At 41.6% G+C, this 22275-nt stretch overlaps 1 protein-coding gene across 5 annotated transcripts in view; it reads left to right on the forward strand.

The window, feature by feature from the left end:
* The window catches only part of Il1rl1 (interleukin 1 receptor like 1), a 65826-nt gene extending 43684 nt beyond the window's left edge, over window positions 1-22142 (forward strand). For all 5 annotated transcript variants that reach the window (XM_021230274.2, XM_021230276.2, XM_040729533.1 and 2 more), the window contains 6 exons: window positions 797-865; window positions 2398-2539; window positions 2793-2938; window positions 6647-6793; window positions 8275-8442; window positions 21245-22142. In XM_021230274.2, the coding sequence (XP_021085933.1) occupies window positions 797-865; window positions 2398-2539; window positions 2793-2938; window positions 6647-6793; window positions 8275-8442; window positions 21245-21648 (1076 nt within the window). In that variant the 3' untranslated portion in view covers window positions 21649-22142. The remainder of the gene's footprint in view (window positions 1-796; window positions 866-2397; window positions 2540-2792; window positions 2939-6646; window positions 6794-8274; window positions 8443-21244) is intronic.
* The last annotated feature ends 133 nt before the right edge of the window (window positions 22143-22275 follow it).

A 22275-nucleotide genomic window follows, 5' to 3' on the forward strand; every position in this document is an offset into this window, starting at 1 on the left:
ATCATATCTGATGGAGTTTACAGAATTGAGATCTTCTGGGTACGGTTTCCTGTATAAAGGAGACAGGGTGGGGGAGTGGGGGGTGGATGTCACCATCCAAGTGACAATGAACAAGCAAAGGACGGAGCAATATTGAAGAAAATGTTTTGTTTAGAGCCTTCTCAGTGCTCCATTGCGTCATCAGACCACAGTTGTGTTTGTGTCACTGTTTAATGTCAACTCCTGCAATGCTTCCTAATCTCAACACCCTGGAATAAAGGAGCACCTAGGAACGAAGGATTCATCCATGCTCCAGGAGACCTCCTGCTTCCTTCTGTCTCAGCCTCAGTGGCCATAGGAAGGAGACCTCCTGAGGGTGAACACAGTAGTGGAGGGTGGTGAGCTGCACACCCGTGGGCTCATGAATGCATCACTTTCATGAGTCCATTGACTGCCAATTCTCTGTACTTTTATGCCTATCCCACAGAATCATGGTTTTCAAATGATTGTTAAGTCACACGACTAATGGGTTAGACCAGCATTTGTCTTACTGATACAGAAGAGAACAGAAGACATCACAAAAAGTATCAGAGTAATCAGAAAAAGTGTTGCTTAAAATATGTTTCGTTTGTGTGTGTGTATGTGTGTGTGTGTGTGTGTGTGTGTGAGTGAGTGAGTGTATGTGCATTGCCAAAGGTTGGTTTCAAAATATTTGACACAATGCTATGAAATAAAATAGAACTATGAAGAAACTAGCTTATATTGATGAAATCGATGTATTAATACTTACGTTCTATTTCTGTTTTTTAATTTTCAGAAAAAGGATTTTCTGTGTTTCCAGTAATTCGAGCCCCTTCACACAACAAAACCATGGAAGTGGAAATTGGTAGGAAATTTGTCTGTTTGTTCTTTCAAGACAGTGTTTCTCTGTGTAGCCCTGGGTGTCCTGGAACTCACTCCGTAGACCAGGCTGGCCTCTCATTCAAAGATCTGCCTGCCTCTGCCTTCCAAGTGCTAGGATTAAAGTCATGTGCCATCAACGCCTAGCTGATCGGTAAGAAATTTCAAACAACTCCCTGTCCCTGCTAACCTGGAAAATATTTCTTTATGATTTTGGGTCTGGTTTCCTATGGAAGGGTCCTGTAATTATTAGAAGAAAACTTGGGGATTATGTGAGGTATGGAAACACCTGTCCCCATCAGAGCAAAATGCAACACTGCATTTGTATTGAGATGTGCAGTTCATAGATCTCATTTACGCACTGCTTGTTGTCGTCACTTCTATCCAGTGGGAAGATGTCCTCACTTTCCTTTTTGAGTAACAGATTCAGAGATGCTCAAAGGCACACCCAAGGTCATAGATGAGTGACAGCAAAATAATAAAAATATGAATTTATTAATCTCTATGTCTCTGCTCCTGTTGGTTTCCATTGGAAACTGGATGCAATGAAAAAGACCTGGTGTCTGAAACACCACGATGAGTTCTGCCCCTTTCATCACCCATCTGTAACCTATAACTCAACCCACACTCCTGGCCTCAGTGTATCACTCTCCAATGAGCAATGTGCTTTGCTTTCCTCCCTGTTATACCCACACTGTTATCCCTCATTTCAGGGGAGTATGATCATATATAACTTCTTGTTTGTAATCCTTCCCGCCACCCTTTTCCTTGCCCCAAAAAACAAAACAAAAACAAACAAACAAAAATACCCCCAACCAAACAAAAAACAGCATTTGGTTCTGTATCATCAGCTCCAGTCTTGGCCATTACGATTTCCAACCACAGTATGGCAGCTTCTAATCCTTTCTCCATAGCTTTGTTGTTCCAGAGACTCTGTGGTCATGATGCTAATTATGTGTCTCCCTTTAGGCAAGCTCCTGGTGGGAACCTACAGTTCAGGAAGGGAGGGCTGAATATATGTATAAATGTAGCCAAAATTAGCTCTGATGTTTTCAGTCCCAAAAGGACGTCTTAAGTTGAAGGGGGTGGGATGGAGCACTGGGGAGTACTCTTTGTGACTGCTTACATCCAGGATAATAGTTGGGCTGGATAAAGCAGTTTTTAATTCCAAAAGCAGCCACGGAGCAACAAGGGGAATTCTGTGGAAAGAGAAAGACATGGAAGGGACCAGTGAAAAAGAAACTCACATTTCAACTCTCAGCAACTCTGTCATGATTATGTGTGAGTCTGTGAAGTTAGGGCAAGCTTCGTTTTCTCAGAGACAAGAGGGTGGCGGGGCTCTGAGGAAAATGGAGACACTGGCCGGGGTGGGGGTGGAGAGAAAAAAGGCACAGGAAGGAGATGAGGAGGGATAGGAAGGAGCTGAGTACGAGCTGCAGAAGGTTTACTACACTGAGTGAAACTGATTCCACTTGCAGAATTTAATTTCCCTCATGAACCTCTTCACTTCCCCACTAGGAAAAACAGTGAATATCACTTGCTCGGCTTGCTTTGGCAAAGGCCCTCAGTTCTTGATGGATGTCCTGTGGCAGATTAATGAAAGGAATGTTGAAAATTTTAGCGAAGCAAGAATTCAAGAGGAGAAAGAACAAAATCAAAGGTATTTGATCCATCTATTATCTATCTATCATCTGCCTAGCTACATTAATCTATTTATTGAGACAAGGTCTTAATGTGTAGTACTGGCTGTCTTGGAACTTACTGTGTAGACCAGGCTAGCCTCCTGCTTCTTGAAAGATGGGGTTAGAAGCATGCCTAGCTATTTCTATATTGAGTCCAAACATCCCCCCATCCCCTCCCCACAGCTGGCATTTGCCTGGAAAACTTTTATCAGTAACATTTCACTTTCTCAGTTCCAGCAATGACATGGATTGTTTAACCTCAGTGTTAAGAATAAGCGATGTGAGAGACAAGGATTTGTCCCTGAAATATGACTGCCTGGCCATGAGCCATCACGGCATGATAAGGCACACTGTGCGACTGAGAAGGAAGCAACCAAGTAAGGACTGTCCCTCACCCTTAGCTTGACTAAAATGGCCGGATCAACTGCAAACTGCAGCCGTTTTCCCAGAAGACTGTGCGTTGCAGTTTGGTTCCAGGGAATCAATCACGTGGTACTAGCTGGCTTGTCTCATGAAATGTGTTTCTCCTGATGAGGATGCTCTTTAAATCTGGTCTTTCCAGAATGTTTCTGTCTTCCAGGAGGACTCTGTGCTACTCTGTTCCTCCTCTCTGCATTCCCGCGCCTCCGTTTTCTCCCCACAGACCTCTTCATACTCTTTAAGTTCCGTTGTGTGTTCTCACTCCCTCTTCCCTTCCCTTCTCTCTTTTGACCTGTAAGTGGCTTCCTTCCTCCGTTGTCCTTTGCACAGTCTACAAGAGACATCGGTGCTTATATTGGGTTCAAAGTGAGAATAAACCTGTTGTGTCTCTTTGTGTAATCTTGTCACAGAAAACAAGTTACAAACTTCATCTAGAGTACTTTATCTATGTCCTTGCTTGGTCTTTGAGTTTACAGATACAGCCATCCTGATAGGTAGATGAACACTTTGATTCCATTTGAAAAGAGTGTATGGGGATAAAATATTTTTACCCTTATCACTCTTTTTTATGATACTTACCACTGCCCTAATGGCAATACAACTACTGTAAAAAATTTTTTAGTTTCTTTCAAATATTGAGAGGGTGGGGAGGGAGAGAGATGCTGACTCTAAGCTGATAGCAATATGTGGAGCATTGCTTGAATGAAAACACTGATTAAAAAGATAGGGTGGGTATTAATTTGATATAGTCATGCTGTGTCTCTGCCTGATGTGGTATTTAGGATTTTTGTTATTTTTGTTTGTTTTCACTATGGAGACCAATCAGGTCTTGAACTCGTAGAGTTCCACCTGCTTTTTTGCTACCAGGGACTGGGATTAAAGATATGTGTCACCATATTGTTTTGGTTTTGATTTTAGCCTCTGACTTGTAAATATTTATTAAGAAAAGAGTTGTGATTCTCAGATGACCAGAATTGTGATGATCAGACTCATAGATGACTCATATTGCTGTTATGTTCCTCAAAACATTAGGCATCTTCCCTGATAATGGTATTAGGATAACTGTGGGCCACAGCACTGTGTTATAGGACAGTGAATTTTACAGGGAAAGGGAAGCCACACCCCTAATCTCACTCAGCATGACCTTGTGTCCTTAGTACCCTCATTTGCTAACAGTATCTTTTGTCTAGATTTCTGAATATTTTCTAGTTATGTCATTGTAATTACATTTGTGTTACCTGGAATTTTATATTTGTTTTGTGTGTGTGTGGGTGTGATTTTGTACTCTTTAGTTTATTTTTAATCCACCTCTTATTATTCAAATCAACATGTTCATATTATTTCAACAAGTCATCATATTAAATAAAAATTGTCTCCATTGCTGTTGGATTATCATAATGAATTCTTTTGTTTCTGAAATTCTGATATTTCTTAAATTTGAATAACAAAAACTTAAAAAGCCTTCATCTACATATTTCTAAACACTGTTATGCGCAAATTTAGTGTCTGCTATACCCACAGTACAAACATATTCAAAGTTTTCTATGTACAGGCCAGATCTAATGACTTTCCCTTAGAATTTCTCATTTATCACCACCACACCTATACTATCCGTTAATTTCACTAAATGAGGAAGAAAGGGCAGAATAAGCCCGAGGGATTGCCAAATACTGTAATCCTAGATTCAGCACTCATCACAGATGACATGTTCCTGTTTATAAACACTGAAAAGAAGCATTTATGTGTACTCATTGATGAGAAGATTTATTTGTACTTTACAAAGTCATAAGCACTTAGGTAGATGTTGAACATCAACTTTCAGGGACATCTTGAATCAAGGTCTTGCCTCTTGTTGAATGTATTCAGCTATCCATATAGGTACTTTGCCAGAAAGAGTTCCTATAAGAAGTAGACTTCCCACACTTCCCTAGCATGTATCCAGCTGGACTTTTAGACAGTTCTTCCAAATGAGTTCCTTGGGAAGTTCTTATTTAAACCTAAAGAAATAGAGACAGCAACCTCTGGCATGTTTTAAGCTCTCTTCTCATCTTTGGATCACCAGAATTTGATATCTTGAGTTTATTTTCCTGCATAAACTATCAGGGTGGTAGAGGAATTTGTAAATACTAGTAGATATTTTCATGTCAGATCTTGGGACCTATGTATGGGAACTCACAAATAAGACGAAAAAAGAACCACTTGCCAGGATGAACTTATGAGACTCCTCCTATTCATGTGTAAGCAGTACCACTTCTAAAAGTTTCTGAGGATCATAGAGTTAAAATTTCCAAGAATACCATCAATGGTAACATTTTCTATGTTCGATTTGTACGTGTCTTACAAGTTCCTGAAGTTGGGAGCCATGTTGCTTGTTTGCTTTGGGAAAAAAGAAATCTGGGCCCAAGCTCAGAGACGGCCAAAGGAAGATCTCAGTAGTGGAAGGCACCAACTTTATAGAACTAGATAATTTGAATTATCCACTACACATACTCAGTGACCTGAAATCCTATTTTCTATATCCCCCACCCTCTAGATGCAATAAACCCCCTGACCTACTTACTCATGTTCCTCAGTGTTGCCAACACTGATATTGTCAATTCCTTTCTCATTATTTCATGTGTTCAAATCCTCATCTTCCCTTCAATTGCTTGCCCTATTGTGTTTTTTGAATGTGTCATCTCCTCCTATAAAAACAAGCTTTCCAGACGGGCGTTGGTGGCACACGCCTTTAATCCCAGCACTTGGGAGGCAGAGGCAGGAAGATTTCTGTGAGTTCAAGGCCAGCCTGGTCTACAGAGCGAGTTCCAGGACAGGCTTCAAAACAATGCAGAGAAACCCTGTCTCAAAAAACAAAAACAAAAACAAAAAAGCCTTCCACTACAAAAAATTAATTTTGATAACAAGAATGTCTATTTTCTTTCTTTTTTTTTTGAAATCTGCCAATGGGATCCAATGGGAGGAATTTTTTTTTGAAATCTGCCAATGGGATCCAATGGGAGGAATTTTTTTCTTTTTTTTTCTTTTATTTTATTTTCCAGTTTAAATTTAGATAAGAAACAAGGTTGCTTCACAAGTCAGTTCCAGGTCCCTCTCATATATGGATTTTAAGAATGTCCATTTTCAACACTCTATTCTTTCATATTATGACAAATTCCATAGCAAGAGTTTCTGGTCAAACATACCCCAGACCACATCTTCCACTAATTCTCCAAACTGAATTGCTGTAGTTCTCAGAACACAGACTCCCACCTCTGCATATGATCTCAGGATCCTCTATAGACCAAAGTGGGTTGCCTTTTCTGCATCTTTCTAAATCCTCCCCATCCTTTAGTGATCTCATTCTATAGGAAAGTTTCATTATTTCTTCCAGCATAGAGCTAGCTCTCTTCAAAATGTTTGTCAGTTGAAATCCCTTATCTTCTATCTTACTGGGATTTACATGTGTCTGTGTGTCTTTTACCATTAAAAACACTGTTATAGCAAGCCTTAAGCCTTGCACAGAGTATGGGATAATACACTTGATTTGTTCATGAAAATTTAATGTTCGTTTATTGGGTGAGAATGTCTTGTGGTTTCAAGTGATGTCAATGTTCACATACCCATCAATTCTATCTTATTTTGCTAATACTAATCATTGTTTTTCTTTTCTCTCCATCTCTTGATAGTTAATCATCAAAGCACCTACTATGTAGTTGCAGGATGTAGTATACTGCTAATGCTCATCAATGTCTTGGTGATAGTCTTAAAAGTGTTCTGGATTGAGATTGCTCTGTTCTGGAGGGACATAGTGACACCTTACAGAACTCAAAATGGTGAGTAACAAGTTCAAGATTCTCTTGACAAGAAAAAGTCCTACAGTGACTACTGGTTATTTGTCTAATTGACGTTATGCTGCTAAACCCAATTTTCATTTTCTTTGTAACCTCATCAATGAGATATTTGAGTCTATGTAGATCATATTCCATGTCTTTCCTGTCACTCCTTGTACTCTCGGCATTCATCTCAAATATTCTTTTTGGTGGAATTGCTATTCTTAGTGAGTCCGTGATAACAGAATCTGCTCGAGTCCCACAGAGGTTTCAGTGTTTTTGGAAATATGTGTTGATAAAACTTTATGAAAATCACCCCTGCTTTTCAGGTTTAAGCAAGTGAAGAAGAAGCACCAAGCACATACTAATTTTCCCTTGTTCTATGACTATACACTTATACCAACTTGATACATGCAAAAAAAGGGCTGGTGAAACTGCAACCTTTGCCTTCATTTGAAAGTGAACAGGTTAGGTATTTGTGCATGAAGGCATCAATTAGCATGTGGTTGTTTGATTTATGGGAAATTCAGACCATTTATGAAATTTTATATTAATTTCTTCTGAGGAAGTGTTATGGTTCTGGTAGATCCTTGATTTTTCTTTCTAGGGTTTCATTTATCTAAGGTTAACTGAAGAAGTGAAAAGATTAAATGAGGAATTGCTGAAAGAAACAAACATGAGTTTTAAGTGGAACATGATTCTGAGATAAGTGATAAAATCACAGTGTCTTGCCTGGGACATGATCCATCTGTTTGTTCAGTGTATCCATGTTGTAAATGCTACCTACCCACTAATTGTTGACTATATTAGTTCCCAGATTTTCTGTTAAAATACCACAGTGCTTGTGCTTGAGTAACAGTTGTTTTACTTTGAGATAATAGCCAGCTAGACTAGTGATGCTGTCAATTATGTTATAACACATTGTTCCATCTTGATCCCTAGTTATGACTACTAAAGTCTTACTGTGCCAAATTTATAAATTAGCCTTAGGTATGTGTATCTAGGAGAAAATATAGAACAGTGGGCTCAGTACTATCTGTGACTTTGGGTATCCACTGGAGGTCTTTGAATCTATGCTATATAACTATCTTTGGCTTCACTGGAGGTATTTGAACCTGTGCTATGTGCCTAAGTGGGAAATGTTGGGTGGGGAAAATGTAACAGGCAACAGGCACAGAAGGAGGCCCCTATCAATAATGATAAATAGCTTGTTAACAAACTTGAAGAATACTGAACAGACTCTGTTCTCTACCATTCAAACTAAGATGTTAGAAACCAGCCAACCAACCAACCAACCAACCAACCAACCACCAACTAACCGCAACCAACCAACAAACCAACCAACCAAGCAAACAAATAACCTATCAACCAACCAACCAAACAACCAACCAACCACAACAACTATTGGTAGGAACTGTCTCTCAGCAGACAGATGAGAGTTTTAGAACCAGTAATGAAGTGGTACTTCTTGGTTTCATTCTCAGATGGCAAGCTCTACGATGCTTATGTCATTTACCCACGGGTCTTCAGGGGCAGCTCGGCAGGATCCAGCTCTGTGGAGTACTTTGTTCATCACACTCTGCCCGACGTTCTCGAAAATAAGTGTGGCTACAAGTTATGCATTTATGGGAGAGATCTGCTGCCTGGACAAGGTAAAGCTGCCACTACAGGTCAGGGATTGAAATTCACTGAAAAAAAATCTGGAAAGGAGACCAAGGGAGGGTAACACTAGATGATGAGGAGGGATGGAGGTGGGGGAAAAAGACACATGGAATGGGAAGGTGTTAAAGAACCTGGGGCAGCTATAAGGGGTGTGAGGACATCAAGAGGTGGGAGAGATGAGGAAAGGAGAACCAGAGAAACACACTTTACAAACAAATTCATTATGGCATCTAGTATATTATATATAAAAATTTAAAAATTTGCATATAAAAAGTTACGTGGAGTATTAGTGAGAGTTATATATTTTCACGGGCACTTTAATGTATCAGGTGAATTATATGCACCATTTCCTATGCTGCATTTTTAAACTTAATGTTCATAGTAATGAGTAGAGGCAATTCTCATTTTCATAATGTGTGATCTGTAATAGGGAATTTAGCTTAGGATATTTACTTGGTAATAAACGCATATACATGAACAAAAAGAATTCATGAAAAGAGATTTGGCCTCCTTGCTGATTGGTGAAGGACTTTCATTGATCATTATCTCAGACTCAAGACCAGAAACTTACTATTGATTGATTATTTTGAAATAGGGTCTTTTCTGGTTTCCCTAGCTGACCTGGAGCTCACCATGTAGCACAGGCTGGCTTCAAACACATGACAATTATGACTTAGCATGAAACACCATGCTTGGCTAAGACAAGAGATATTTTAAAATTACGTTTATTTTGTGTGTCCCACATGTGTATATGACAGCCTGAGGTCAACTTGCAAAGGGCCAGTTCTCCCTTTCTACCATGTAGGGCTTGGGGATCAAGCCCAAGTCCTGAGACGTGATGTCAAGTACCTTTACCTACTGAGCTATCTTGCTGGCCCAAGAACAGAGCTTTCAGACTGTTTCTCAGGAGATGCTCATCATTTGCTTTTCTCATCCCCACCCTTGTCCTGATAATGAGATGCTCACCACAGTGTGGATGGAACATGGTGAATCAGTCAAGGGCTTCACCTGTGCACAAAACCCAGTTTGGTTTCCATTGTATTCCTCAATAATGACTCTGAAACTTTTAAAAAATTAAATATTATAGAATTTACCTCTGTCCTCCCTCCTTTCAATCCTTCCCCCTTGCCCTTTGAAATCATGGCCTGTTTTTCTTTGTTATTACACTCAGCGCACACACACTCACATCCACACACACACACATGCATGTACAGTAATTCATCCCATTTTGTGTTACATGTGTGTATATCATTTCAGGGTTGACCGCTTGGTATTATTTTTTAAATTTTTTTATTTATTTAAATTAGAAGCAAGCTTGCTTCACATGTCAATTGCAGTTCCTTCTCCCTACCCTCCACACCTGACCCCGCCTATCCCCCCATCCAATCCCTATTCCACTCTCCAGGGATGGTGAGGCCCTTCATGGGGGATCTCCAAAATTTGTCATATCATCCGACGCAGGGCCTAGGCTCTCCCCATCGTGACCAGGCTGAGATAGCATCCCTCCATGTGGAATGGGCTCCCAAAGTCCGTTCAGATGCCAGAAGTAAATACTGACCTAGGATCTGAGGCCCCTAAGATTATAGAGGTCTCCTCACTGATATCCACATTCAGGGTTTCTGGATCAGTCCCATGCTGATCTCTCAGCTATCAGTCTGGGGTCCATGAGCTCCCCTTTGTTCAAGTCAGCTATTTCTGTGTGTTTCACCCACCCAGTCATGACCCCTTTGCTCATTATTCCTCCCTTTCTGCAACTGGGTTCCAGGAGTTCAGTTCTGTGCTAACTCTGGGTGTCTGCCTTTGCTTACATCAGCCACTGGATGAAGACTCTAGGATGGCATATAAGGTAGTCCTCAAACCCATTATCAGTGAAGGGAATTTAAGATAGCCTCTCCACTATTGCTTAGATTGCCAGTTGGTGTCATCCTTGTAGATCTCTGGAGATCTCATTAGTGCCAGATCTCTCCTCAAACCTATAATGGCTCCATCCATATGGTATCTCTCATTCTGCTCTCCTCTAGTCTTCTCCTGACTCAACTTTCCTGCTCCCCCATGTCGTACTCTCCCCTTCTCTTAACCACCTCACTTTACCCTAGTTCCCTGTCCCCTCTTTCCATGCTCCCAATTCACTCAGGAGATCCTGTCCCATTCCCCTTCTCTGGGGTACTGTGCATATCTCTCTTAGGGTCTTCCCTGTTTCCCAGACACTCTGGCAGTGGGATTGTAGGCTGGCACTCCTCTGCTTCATGTCTAAAATTCATATATGAATGAGTACATACCATGTTTGTCTTTTGTGGCTGGGTTACCTCACTCAGGATGGTTTATTCTAGTGCCATCCATCTGCCTGCAAATTTCAAGATCCCATTGATTTTTCCACTGAGTAGTACTCCATTGTGTAAATGTACCACATTTTCTCTATCCACTCTTCAGTTGAGGGGCATCTAGGTTGATTCCAGGTTCTGGCTATTACAAATGATGTTGCTATGAAGATAGTGGAACAGATGTCCTTGTTGAATGAATGTTCATCTTTTGGGTATATGCCTAAGACTGGAATTACTAAATCTTTTGGTAGACCGATTCCCATTTTCCTGAGGAATCTCCATGCTGATTTCCAAAGTGTCTGTACAAGTTGGCACTCCCACCAGCAGTGAAGGAGTGTTCCTCTTTCTCCACATCCTCTCCAGCATAAACTGTCATTGGTGTTTTTGATTTTAGCCATTCTGACAGGAGTAAGATGGTATCTCAGAGTTGTTTTTATTTGCATTTCTTTAGTGTCTCTCAACCATTTTGGACTCCTCTATTGAGAATTCTCTACTTAATTCTGCACCCCACATTTTAGTTGGACCCTTTGGTGTTTTGGAGACTTGCTTGAGTTCTTTGTAAATTTTAGAGATCAGCCTTCTGTCAGATCCTATTCTGCCTTTTTGTCTTGTTGACTGTGTCCTTTGCCTTACGGAAGCTTCTCAGTTTCAGGAGGTCCCATTTATTAATTGTCCATCTCAGTGTCTGTGCTACTGGTGTTATGTTCAGGAAGCATTCACCCATACCAATTTGTCCAAGGATACCTCCCACTTTCTATTCTAAGAGGTTCAGTGTGGCTGAATTTATGCTGAGGTCTTTGATGTGTTTGAACTTAAGTTTTGTGCATGGCGATAGACATGGATCTATCTGCAGTCCTCTACATGCCAGCATCTAGTTATGCCAGCACCATTTGTTGAAGAAGCTTTCTTTTTTCCATTTTAGATTCTTTGTCAAAAATCAAGTGTTCTTAGGTGTGTGGGTTAATATCAGGGTTTTCATTTCAATTCTACTGTTCTACCTGTCTATTTTCGTTCCAATACCAAGCTGTTTTCAGGACTCTAACTCTATATTAGAGCTTGAAGTCAGAGATTGTGATGCCTCTGAAAGTTCCTTTATTGTACAGGATTGTTTTGGCTATCCTGGGTCTTTTGTTTTCCAATATAAGGTTGGATATTCTTCTTTCAAGGTCTGTGAAGAATTGTGCTGGGATTTTGATGGGGATTGAATTGAATCTATCGACTACTTTTGGCAAGATTGCCATTTTCACTGTGTTGATCCTACCTATCCAAGAGTATGGGAGATCTTTCCATTTTCTGGTATCTTCTTTAATTTCTTTATTTAAAGACTCAAAGTTCTTGCTATACAGGTCTTTCCCTTGTTGGGTTAGCATTATCCCCAAATATTTTATGTTGTTTGTAGCTATTGTAAAGGGGATGTTTCTCTGTTTTCTTTCTCAGCCCATTTATCATCTGTATATAATGGAGCTACTAGTTTATTTGAGCTAATCTTGTATCCTGCCACTTTTCTGAAGGTGTTTATCAGCTGTAGGAGTTTCCGTGCAGAATTTTTCAGGTCACTTATGTAAACTATCATATCATCTGCAAATAGTGAAAGTTTGACTTCTTCTTTTCCAAATTGTATCTCCTTGATCTCCTTTTGTTGTCTTATTGCTCTAGCTAGAACTTCAAGTACAGTATTGAAGAGGTATGGAGAGAATGGACAGCCTTGTCTTGTTCCTGATTTTAGAGGAATTGCATTGAGTTTCTCTCCATTTAGTTTGATGTTGTCTGTTGGTTTACTGTATATTGATTTTATTATGTTCAGGTATGTTCCTATTATCCCTCACCTCTCCAGGACCTTTATTATGAAGGGGTGTTGGATTTTGTCAAAGGCTTTTTCAGCATCAAGTGAGATGATCATGTGGTTTTCTTTTGAAATTTGTTTAAATGGTGGATTACATTAATAGATATTCGTATGTAGAACCATCCCTGCATCTTTGGGATGAAGCCTACTTGATCATGGTGGATGATTTTTCTGTTGTGTTGGATTCGATTTGCTAGTATTTTATTGAATATTTTTGCATCAAGGTTCATGAGGAATATTGGTCTGATGGATTTTTCCTGTGATGAATATGAAATGACCTTTTTCATCTCTTTTGATAGATTTTAGTTTGAAATCCAATTTGTTCCATACTAAGATAGCTACACCAACTTGTTTCTTGGGTCCACTTGATTGGAAAATCTTATCCCAACCCTTTACTATGAGGTAATATCTGTCTTTGAAGTTGAGGTGTGTTTCTTGTATGCAGCAGAAGGATGGATTCTGTCTTCGAATCCATTCTATTAGCCTGTGTCTTTTTATAGGCAAATTAAGACCATTAATATTGAGGGAGATTAAGGACCATTGAGTGCTAATTTTTGTTTGTTTTTGGTTTGTTGTTGGTGATGTTCTTGTTTGTGGATTTACCCCGCCTTTTCTTTTGGCTTTTGGTAAAGTGGGATTATCTATTACCTATGTTTTTGTGAGCATAGTTACCTTCCTTAGGTTGAGGTTTTTCCTTCCAGTACTTTCTGTAGGGCTTCATTAGTGGATATGTATTGTTTAAATCTGGGTTTGTCATGGGATATCCTGTTTTTTCCATGTATAGTTATTGAAATTTTTGCTGGGTATAGTAGTCTGGGCTGGCATCCATGGTCTTAGTGTTTGTTGAACACCTATCCAGGACCTTCTGACTTTCAGAGTTTCCATGGAGAAGTCAGGTGTGATTCTGATAGGTTTGCCTTTATATATTACTTGGCCTTTTTCCTTTGTTGCTCTTAATATTTTTTTTATTCTGTATGTTTGGGGTCTTGATTTTTCTGTGGCGAGGGGACTTTTTTGTGGTTCACTATATTTGGTGTTCTGTGGGCTTCTTGTATTTTCATCAACATGTCTTCCTTTAGGTTGGGAAAGTTTTCTTCTATGGTTTTGTTGAATATGTTTTCTGGGCCTTTCAGCTGGGTTTCTTCCCCTTCTTCTATTCCTATCATTCTTATATTTGGCCTTTTCATGGTATCCCCTATTTCCTGGATATTTTGTGTTAGGGATTTGTTGGACTTAAGATTTCCTTTGGTCGATGAATCTATTTCTCCTAGTGAATCTTCAATGACTGAAATTTTCTCTTCCAACTCTTGTATTCTGTTGGTTATGCTTGAATCTGTAGTTTTTTTTTTATTGTCTCTATTTCAGCTTTCAAACCTTGCACTGTTTGAATTGTTTCTTGCAATTTTTGGTTTGTCTTTTCTTTCATTTCTTTAAAGGATTTTCTCATTTCCTCTTTTAGGGTCTATTATATTCATGAAGTTGTTTTTTTTTCTTTCTTTTTTTTTAATTTTAAATAGCTTGTTTTACATGTCAATCCCAGTTCCCTCTCCCTCCCCTCCTCCCGCACTCCCCTTCCACCCTCCCTCCCACCCTATTGCCAAATCCTTCCACATAGGGGATGTCTAGAGTCTATCATTTTACTCTTGGTAGGGTCAAGGCACTCCCCTAAGAGTCCAGGCTGAGAGAGCATCTCTCTTTGTGCTATAGGCACATGAAGACAGATTGTATACCAGGGATAGACACTGATCCACAGCTCAGAGCCCCATAGGTTGTCCAGGCCTTCTCACTGACACTCACATTTGGGGGGTCCAGATCAGTCCCATTCTGGCCTCCCCCCCTGTCGGTCTGGGGTCCAAGAGCACTCCCCTGTTCAGATCAGCTGTCTCTGCTGGTTTTGCCAGCCCATTCTTTGCCAATTTGCTCATCATTCCTCTCTCTCTGTCACTGGGTTCCTTGGGTTCAGTTCAGTGCTTAGTTGTGTGTTTGCCTCTGCTTCCATCAGTCCCAGGATGAAGGCTCCCGGATAGTTATAGACATCAAGTTCATTATCAGGAATGGGCATTCGAGGTGGTCCTTCCACTATTGCTTAGCTTGCCAATTGATGTTATACCTTTAGATCACTCGAGGTCACTCTGGTGCCTGATCTGTCTTCGATCCTATGATTCCCTCTTCCCCCTATTCTACCCCCACCCCCTCAGATTTTCAAAGTATGCCCTGATGATTCTCTTGATTTCCTCAGAGTCCGTTGTTATGTCCCCTTTCTCATCCCTGATTTTGTTAATTAGCATGTTCTCTCTCTGTCTTTTGGTTAGTTTGGACAGAGGTTTGTCTATTTTGTTGATTTTCTCAAAGAACCAACTCTTTGTTTCATTGATTCTTCTCAATGTTTTCCTGGTTTCTACTTGATTGATTTCAGCCCTCAATTTGATTATTTCCTGGCGTCTGCTCCTCCTGGGGGAGTTTGCTTCTTTTTGTTCTAGAACATTCAGCTGTGCTATTAATTCTCTAGTATGACTGTTCTCCAGTTTTTTCATGTGGGCACTTAGTGCTATAAACTTTCCTCTCAGCACTGCTTTCAAAGTGTCCCATAAGTTTGTGTATGTTGTGTCTTCATTCTCATTGAAATCGAGGAAGTCTTTAATTTCTTTTTTATTTGTTCCTTTACCCAGGGATGGTGCAATTGTGCATTGTTCAATCTCCATGAGTTTGTAGGGTTTCTGCGATTTGTGTTATTGTTGAATTCTAATGTTAATGCATGGTGGTCTGATAAGATGCAGGGGGTTATTCCAATTTTTTTGTATCTGTGGAGATTTGCTATGTTTCCTATTATGTGGTCAATTTTAGAGAAGGTTCCATGTGGTGCCGAGAAGAAGGTATATCCCTTTGCATTTGGGTGGAATGTTCTATAGATGTCTGTTAAACCCAGTTGGGTCATAACTTCTATTAATTCTTTTGTTTCTTTGTTAAGTTTCTGTCTGGAGGTCCTATCTAGCGGTGAGAGCGGAGTGTTGAAGTCTCCTACTATTAGTGTGTGAGATTTTATGTGCATTTTGAGCTTTAGTAATGTTTCTTTCACGAATGTAGGTGCCTTTGTATTTGGGCGTAGATATTTAAAATCGAGACTTCGTCTTGATGTATTTTTCCTTTGATGAATATGAAGTGCCCTTCTTCATCTCTTTTGATTGATTTTAATTTGAAGCCTAATTTGTTAGATATTAGGATTGCTACGCCCGCTTGTTTCTTGGGGCCGTTTGATTGGAAGATCTTTTCCCAGCCCTTTACTCTGAGATAACGTCTGTCTTTGGTGTTGAGATGTGTTTCTTGTATGCAGCAGAAGGAAGGGTTCTGTCTTCGTATCCATTCTGCTAGTCTGTGTCTTTTTATAGGTAAGTTGAGGCCATTGACATTGAGGGATATTAATGACCATTGATTGGTGATCCTTGTTTGCGCTTGATTTATTTTTAGTGAAGTTATTTTGTGTAGTTTCTCCTCCCTTTTTCTTTTAGTGTTTTGTAAAGTATGATTCTATATTGCCTGTGTCTTTGTGAATGTAGTTATCTTCCTTGGCTCTAGGTTTTCCTTCTAGCATTTTCTGTAGAGCTGGATTCATGGATACGTATTGTTTAAATCTGGCTTTGTCATGGAATATTTTGTTTTCTCCATCTATGGTAATTGAGAGCTTTGCTGGATATAGTAGTCTGGGCTGGCATCCTTGTTCCCTTAGCGTTTGTAGGACATCTGACCAGGATCTTCTGGCTTTCATCGTTTCCATTGAGAAGTCAGGTGTAATTCGGATAGGTCTGCCTTTATATGTTACTTGGCCTTTTTCTTTAGCTGCTCTTAATATTTTCTCTTTGCTCTGTAGGTTTGATGTTTTGATTATTATATGGCGAGGTGACTTCTTTTTCTGGTCAAGCCTATTTGGTGTTCTGTAAGATTCTTGTACTTTCATAGGCATATCTTTCTTTAGGTTAGGGAAGTTTTCTTCTATGATTTTGTTGAATATGTTTTCTGTACCTTTAAGTTGAAGTTCTTCACCTTCTTCTATACCTATTATTCTCAGGTTTGGCTTCTTCACGGTGTCCCATATTTCCTGAATATTTTGTGTTAAGGATTTGTTGGTTTTGAGATTTTCTTTGGTTGACGATGCTATGTCCTCTAATGAGTCTTCAACACCTGAGATTCTCTCTTCTATCTCTTGTATTCTATTGGTGATGCTTGCATCTGTAATTCCAGACCGTTTACCGAGCTTTTCTATTTCCAGCATCCCTTCATTCTGTGTTTTCTTTATCGTTTCTATTTCAGCTTTCAATCCTTCAACTGTTTGAGCTGTTTCCTTAATTTTCTTGGTTGTTTTTTCTTGGTGCTCTTTAGATTCTTTGAGAGATTTGTTTATTTCTTGAATTTTTTCCCCCATTTCATGGATTTTTTTGTTTGTTTTTTCTTCTATTTCTTTAAGGGATTTCCTCGTTTCTTCTTTGAGGGTCTCCATCATCTTCATGAAATAATTTTTAAGGTCTGTCTCCTCTTCTTCATCTATGTAGTGCTTTTCAGGTCTTGCTGGTGTTGGATCCCTGGATTCTGGTGGGGTCGTGTTGGTGTTTCTATTGCTGAGTGATCTCTTATTCTGTCTTCTTCCCATCTCTTCTTCCAGTGGGTGCTGGTGGGGGCTTTCTGTTTCCACTGGTCTCCTTCCTTACTGCAGCTGAAGCTGAAGCTAGCCTCGCTGGGGTTGGGGTCTTGAAGGGGCTGATCTCTTTCCTGAAGCTGGGCTCGCTGGGTTGGGGTCTTGGAGGGGCTGATCTCTTTCCTGTGTGGGCGGCTCTTCTGAAGCTGGGCTCGCTGGGTTGGAGTCTTGGAGGGGCTGATCTCTTTCCTGTGTGGGCGGCTCTTCTGGAAGCCGGGAGCGGCCCCGAAGATGGAGGGGGATGGGTGATGGGCGGGTGGTCCCAGCCGGGGACCCAATCTCACCTGAAGCTGGGCTCGCTGGGTTGGGGTCTTGGAGGGGCTGATCTCTTTCCTGTGTGGGCGGCTCTTCTGGAAGCCGGGAGCGGCCCCGAAGATGGAGGGGATGGGTGATGGGCGGGTGGTCCCAGCCGGGGACCCAATCTCACCTGAAGCTGGGCTCGCTGGGTTGGGGTCTTGGAGGGGCCTGTGTGGGCGGTTCTTCTGGAAGCCGTGAGCGGCCCTGAAGATGGAGGCAGATGGGTGATGGGCGGGTGGTCCCAGCCAGAGACCCAATCTCACCTGAAGCTGGGCTCGCTGGGTTGGGGTCTTGGAGGGGCTGATCTCTTTCCTGTGTGGGCGGCTCTTCTGAAGCTGGGCTCGCTGGGTTGGAGTCTTGGAGGGGCTGATCTCTTTCCTGTGTGGGCGGCTCTTCTGGAAGCCGGGAGCGGCCCCGAAGATGGGGGGGATGGGTGATGGGCGGGTGGTCCCAGCCGGGGACCCAATCTCACCTGAAGCTGGGCTCGCTGGGTTGGGGTCTTGGAGGGGCCTGTGTGGGCGGTTCTTCTGGAAGCCGGAAGCGGCCCCGAAGATGGAGGGGGATGGGTGATGGGCGGGTGGTCCCAGCCGGGGACCCAATCTCACCTGAAGCTGGGCTCGCTGGGTTGGGGTCTTGGAGGGGCTGATCTCTTTCCTGTGTGGGCGGCTCTTCTGGAAGCCGGGAGCGGCCCCGAAGATGGAGGCGGATGGGTGATGGGCGGGTGGTCCCAGCCAGAGACCCAATCTCACCTGAAGCTGGGCTCGCTGGCCATGAAGTTGTTTTTAAGGTTGTTCTCTTCTGCTTCATCTGTGTTGAGATATTGTGGTCTTGCTGCTACTAGACTCTGGTGGCATCATATTGGTTTTTTATTGTTGAATGTGTTCTTATATTGTAGTCTTCCCATCTCTTCCTCCAGTGGGTGCTAGTAGGGTCTCTTCGTTTCCTGGTAGGTACGGGTCCAAGGTTCTCTTCTGGTGGGTGCAAGCAGGTCCAATACTCTGATGGGTCTCACAGTGGGTACAGGTGGGTATAAGGCACTCCCTCTCCTCTACCCTGAGTGGGGGTGGGAGTAGACCAGCACTCTCAGCAGGCTCCTGGTTGCTTGATCGTCCGGGGGTGAGTTGACCTGGCTGCAGTCCCCAGGCCAGTAGATCCCAGAAAGAAATAGAGGAAGGAAGTCAGCCCGTGGTGGGGGCTGCCAATCACTTGATATTATATAATCAATTAGAGGGCTCATCCCAAGGAACTCTTCTACTTTCACTATTCATTAGTTTTCTATAAAGTTTTGTTTGTTTGCTTTGTCCATGGCTGGGTCCCTGTGAGATTTCCCCTTCTTATGCTAATATACCTAGTGGTGTTGTATATTTTCAGGTCTTCTTTAGGCAGCCATATTGTTTAGGTATCACTAATGAAACTGCCCTGTCATTTCTAGAAGACACAACCTCACAGCAGTTGACTTTGTTTTCTGGCTTTTAACAATCTTTCTGCCCCCTCTTCCCAGATATCCCTTGAGCCTTAGGTGAAGAAGTTCTGTTGTAGATTCCCAGCTGTGGCTTGGCACTCCACAATGCTTGCTGTCTGCTTTTTGATCAGTTGTTGTTAGCTGTAATTGTCTCCATCTGTGCTTCTGTGTCCCAAGGGCTAGATGGCAGATCTGTGGCAGGAAGGATCTGGAATCTCGAGAGTTATAGAGTAAGAGGTCACAATCTTTTACAATTGGGCAGAACCATCTCTGAAACGTCTTACTCTCTCTAGGACACCAAACAGAAAATCGAAAAAAAAGATTTTGACTCTGGTATTCAGAGCCCATAGTGAAGATATTTGAAAGAGCTGATGGAGTCCTCCTGATTTTCCTCAAACGATTGAAACAGTTTGCAACTTTGTAGTCTTAGGGCAGCAGAACAGTGGCTTCTGTTTCATAGCATTCTTAGCCGTTCTCATGTACTTTTGACGGTTTCATCACAACTCCAGTCATTCCAATAGACTTTTTTCCCCTGCCCTCTATATGTTTAGGTCAAGAGTTTTCTAACTTTCCCTGTCAACTTTTCTTCCATTCCTCGGAGGCCAACAACAATTTAGAATGAGAATGGGGACAGAATATCATAAGCATATACCTAGTGAAGTTCATATTTACTCTAACTTTGTAAATGAATGTGTCAACTAAAGGAGAGGGATTTAAGTACCAATAGATTAACAGGCATGCACACAGGACAATCTGGTTTCTTCTCAAACATCTGGTCAATGCTGACACTGTTATGGAAGACCTGAAGATGTACAAGTTAGGAGGATGCAATCTTAGTCTTCTTAGGGGCCCTCCCTGCTTTTCCAGCTCTCCCACAGATGGCTGTATGGGTAGAAAAGAGTGGGCAATAGTCACTAGCATTCTTTCTGTGTCTCAAATCTGTTCAAGGATCTGAAGGAATTCCACTTGTTTCTGAGGGTATACCCAGTTGCCAGATCTTCATCTCTTTTCTACCATTTCATCCAACTAATTTTTTTTTGGCTTTTCGAGACAGGGTTTCTCTGTGTAGTTCTGTAGACCAGGCTGGCCTGGAACTCACAGAGATCCACCTGCATCTGCCTCCCAAGTCCTGGGATTAAAGGCATGTGTCACCACTGCTCCGGGATTCAGCTAATTTCTATTGACACCTCCGTGTCAGCCAAGAACAGATGCTTAGATGCTTGCATTGTCTTTGTTAGGTGGCAGCACTGTCTTGTGGATGGTTTCCACTTCTCCTCCCTCAGTGCATCAACCCTGATCTTTCCTCTACCCAGGTACAGCAAAGCCAACAGAACACTGCTCTTCACTTAGAGAAATCTGGTAGCTGGCAAGTACACTGTGCTTATGTTCTTGCTAGCTGTATTCCACTCTCCCCTGATGTCCACTCCACATCCCCTTCCATCCAGGAGCAAAGATCCCAACCAGCACACAGGACCATCGGTCACCATTTCACATAATTTTCTCATTCCAACCGATTAGAAGTAACCACTGTTCTCTATGAAGATCTTGAGCTGCTCATGGTTTCATTTCTTTCATGTACTTTTACCTTCTGCAGTGAGTGCTTGGTGGGACATATTTTTTTCCTAAGTCCACTCAGAGCTAACTGCATCACCGTGGCCTTGACCCAGGTACACAGGTTGACTTTGAAAGGAGATACGACTTTTTTAGCATTATTTTTTTAAAGCATGGATTGAATCAGCTCTCCAAACAGAGATCATTGTGGGGTAAAGTGACCCAGGACTTCTCTTGTAACACTGGAGAGTTGGGAGGATCAATGCTTGTTGAGCTTGCACCCTTCGGTGTATGAATTAAAATGTTGACCATCTGATAGACATGTCAATAGCCACCCTAAAAAGATAACAGACCAAGAATTAAATTTCAATGAAGAGACCTTCACTTTTCTGGGTGGCTGGGAGGACTCTTCATTAGCATTGATTTATCTAGCTAAACTGAAGGCCCCTTGGGCAGATATTTTTGTAACTCAAAACAGTAACACCATTTCTAATTTCTGGATATGACTCTATCAGCTCAGAATCTCCCAATAGACTACAGTAAGAACTTTTAAATGTCTGGACATCCTTGATTCAAACATGAAATGTACAAAAGAAATGACAGTTGATCTCTATCCATCTCCTGACTCTAGATGCAGTCATCATGGTGGAAAGCAGCATCCAGAACAGCAGAAGACACATATTTGTCCTGGCCCCTCGCATGATGCACAGCAAGGCGTTTGCTTATGAACAGGAGATTGCCCTGCACAGTGCCCTCATCCAGAACAACTCCAAGGTGATTCTTATTGAAATGGAGCCTCTGGGTGGGGCCAGCCGACTGCAGGTTGGAGACCTTCAAGAATCTCTCCAGCATCTTGTGAAAATGCAGGGGACCATCAAGTGGAGGGAAGACCGTGTGGCCAACAAGCAGTCTCTAAGCTCCAAATTCTGGAAGCATGTGAGGTACCAAATGCCAGTGCCAAACAGACTCCCCAAGATGGCATCTGGTGCGACTCCTTTGAGTGACAAGGCATGCTTGGACCTGAAACACTTTTAAGTCGTGGATCTGACCACCCAGAACTGGATGTGTTCCATCAGCACACCTGTGATGGAGTGGACCTGTGAAGACTTGGGATGTCAAGGGTAGCAGCCTCTGGCCCTAGCTAACCAGCTACTCTAGCTTGTTTTCCTGCTCGTGGGTGGGGCCACACCTCCCTTCTCTGTGCTCTCCTTTGCCCATTTCATCCCTTTGTGGCACAAGAACCTCCCTGTGCCTTTTGTTCTCTTTCACTTCTCTCTTCTTTCCTTTTAACCCTCATCAAGAATCTACTTTCTGGCTATCAAGCTGGTGCTTCTAGAATAAAATCTGATTCATTTCTAAGAGCATCCTCATGCCCAGAGGCAGCACACCGGTAGTAAATAACATTCCCAGCACGAATTTCTTTATTATTTTACTTGGCAGTTACCCAGTTTTGTCATGTCAATACCCTCAAATTTTTCAAATACCTTATCCAAATTGCCATTCCAATAAAGCTTTTTTTCTATTTTAAATGTCTTTCATTTATTTTTTTATTCTCTTTAGAAATGTATTCTCACTAAAAAAGTAGTAAAGGTATATTTGAAAACAGGAAATGTGAAAGAAAACATAATAAAAAGCAGTCATAACCCTGCCATCTTAAGATTA

Source organism: Mesocricetus auratus, unplaced genomic scaffold (assembly GCF_017639785.1).
Source record: "Mesocricetus auratus isolate SY011 unplaced genomic scaffold, BCM_Maur_2.0 Super-Scaffold_100021, whole genome shotgun sequence".
In the NCBI taxonomy this organism is placed as follows: domain Eukaryota; kingdom Metazoa; phylum Chordata; class Mammalia; order Rodentia; family Cricetidae; genus Mesocricetus; species Mesocricetus auratus.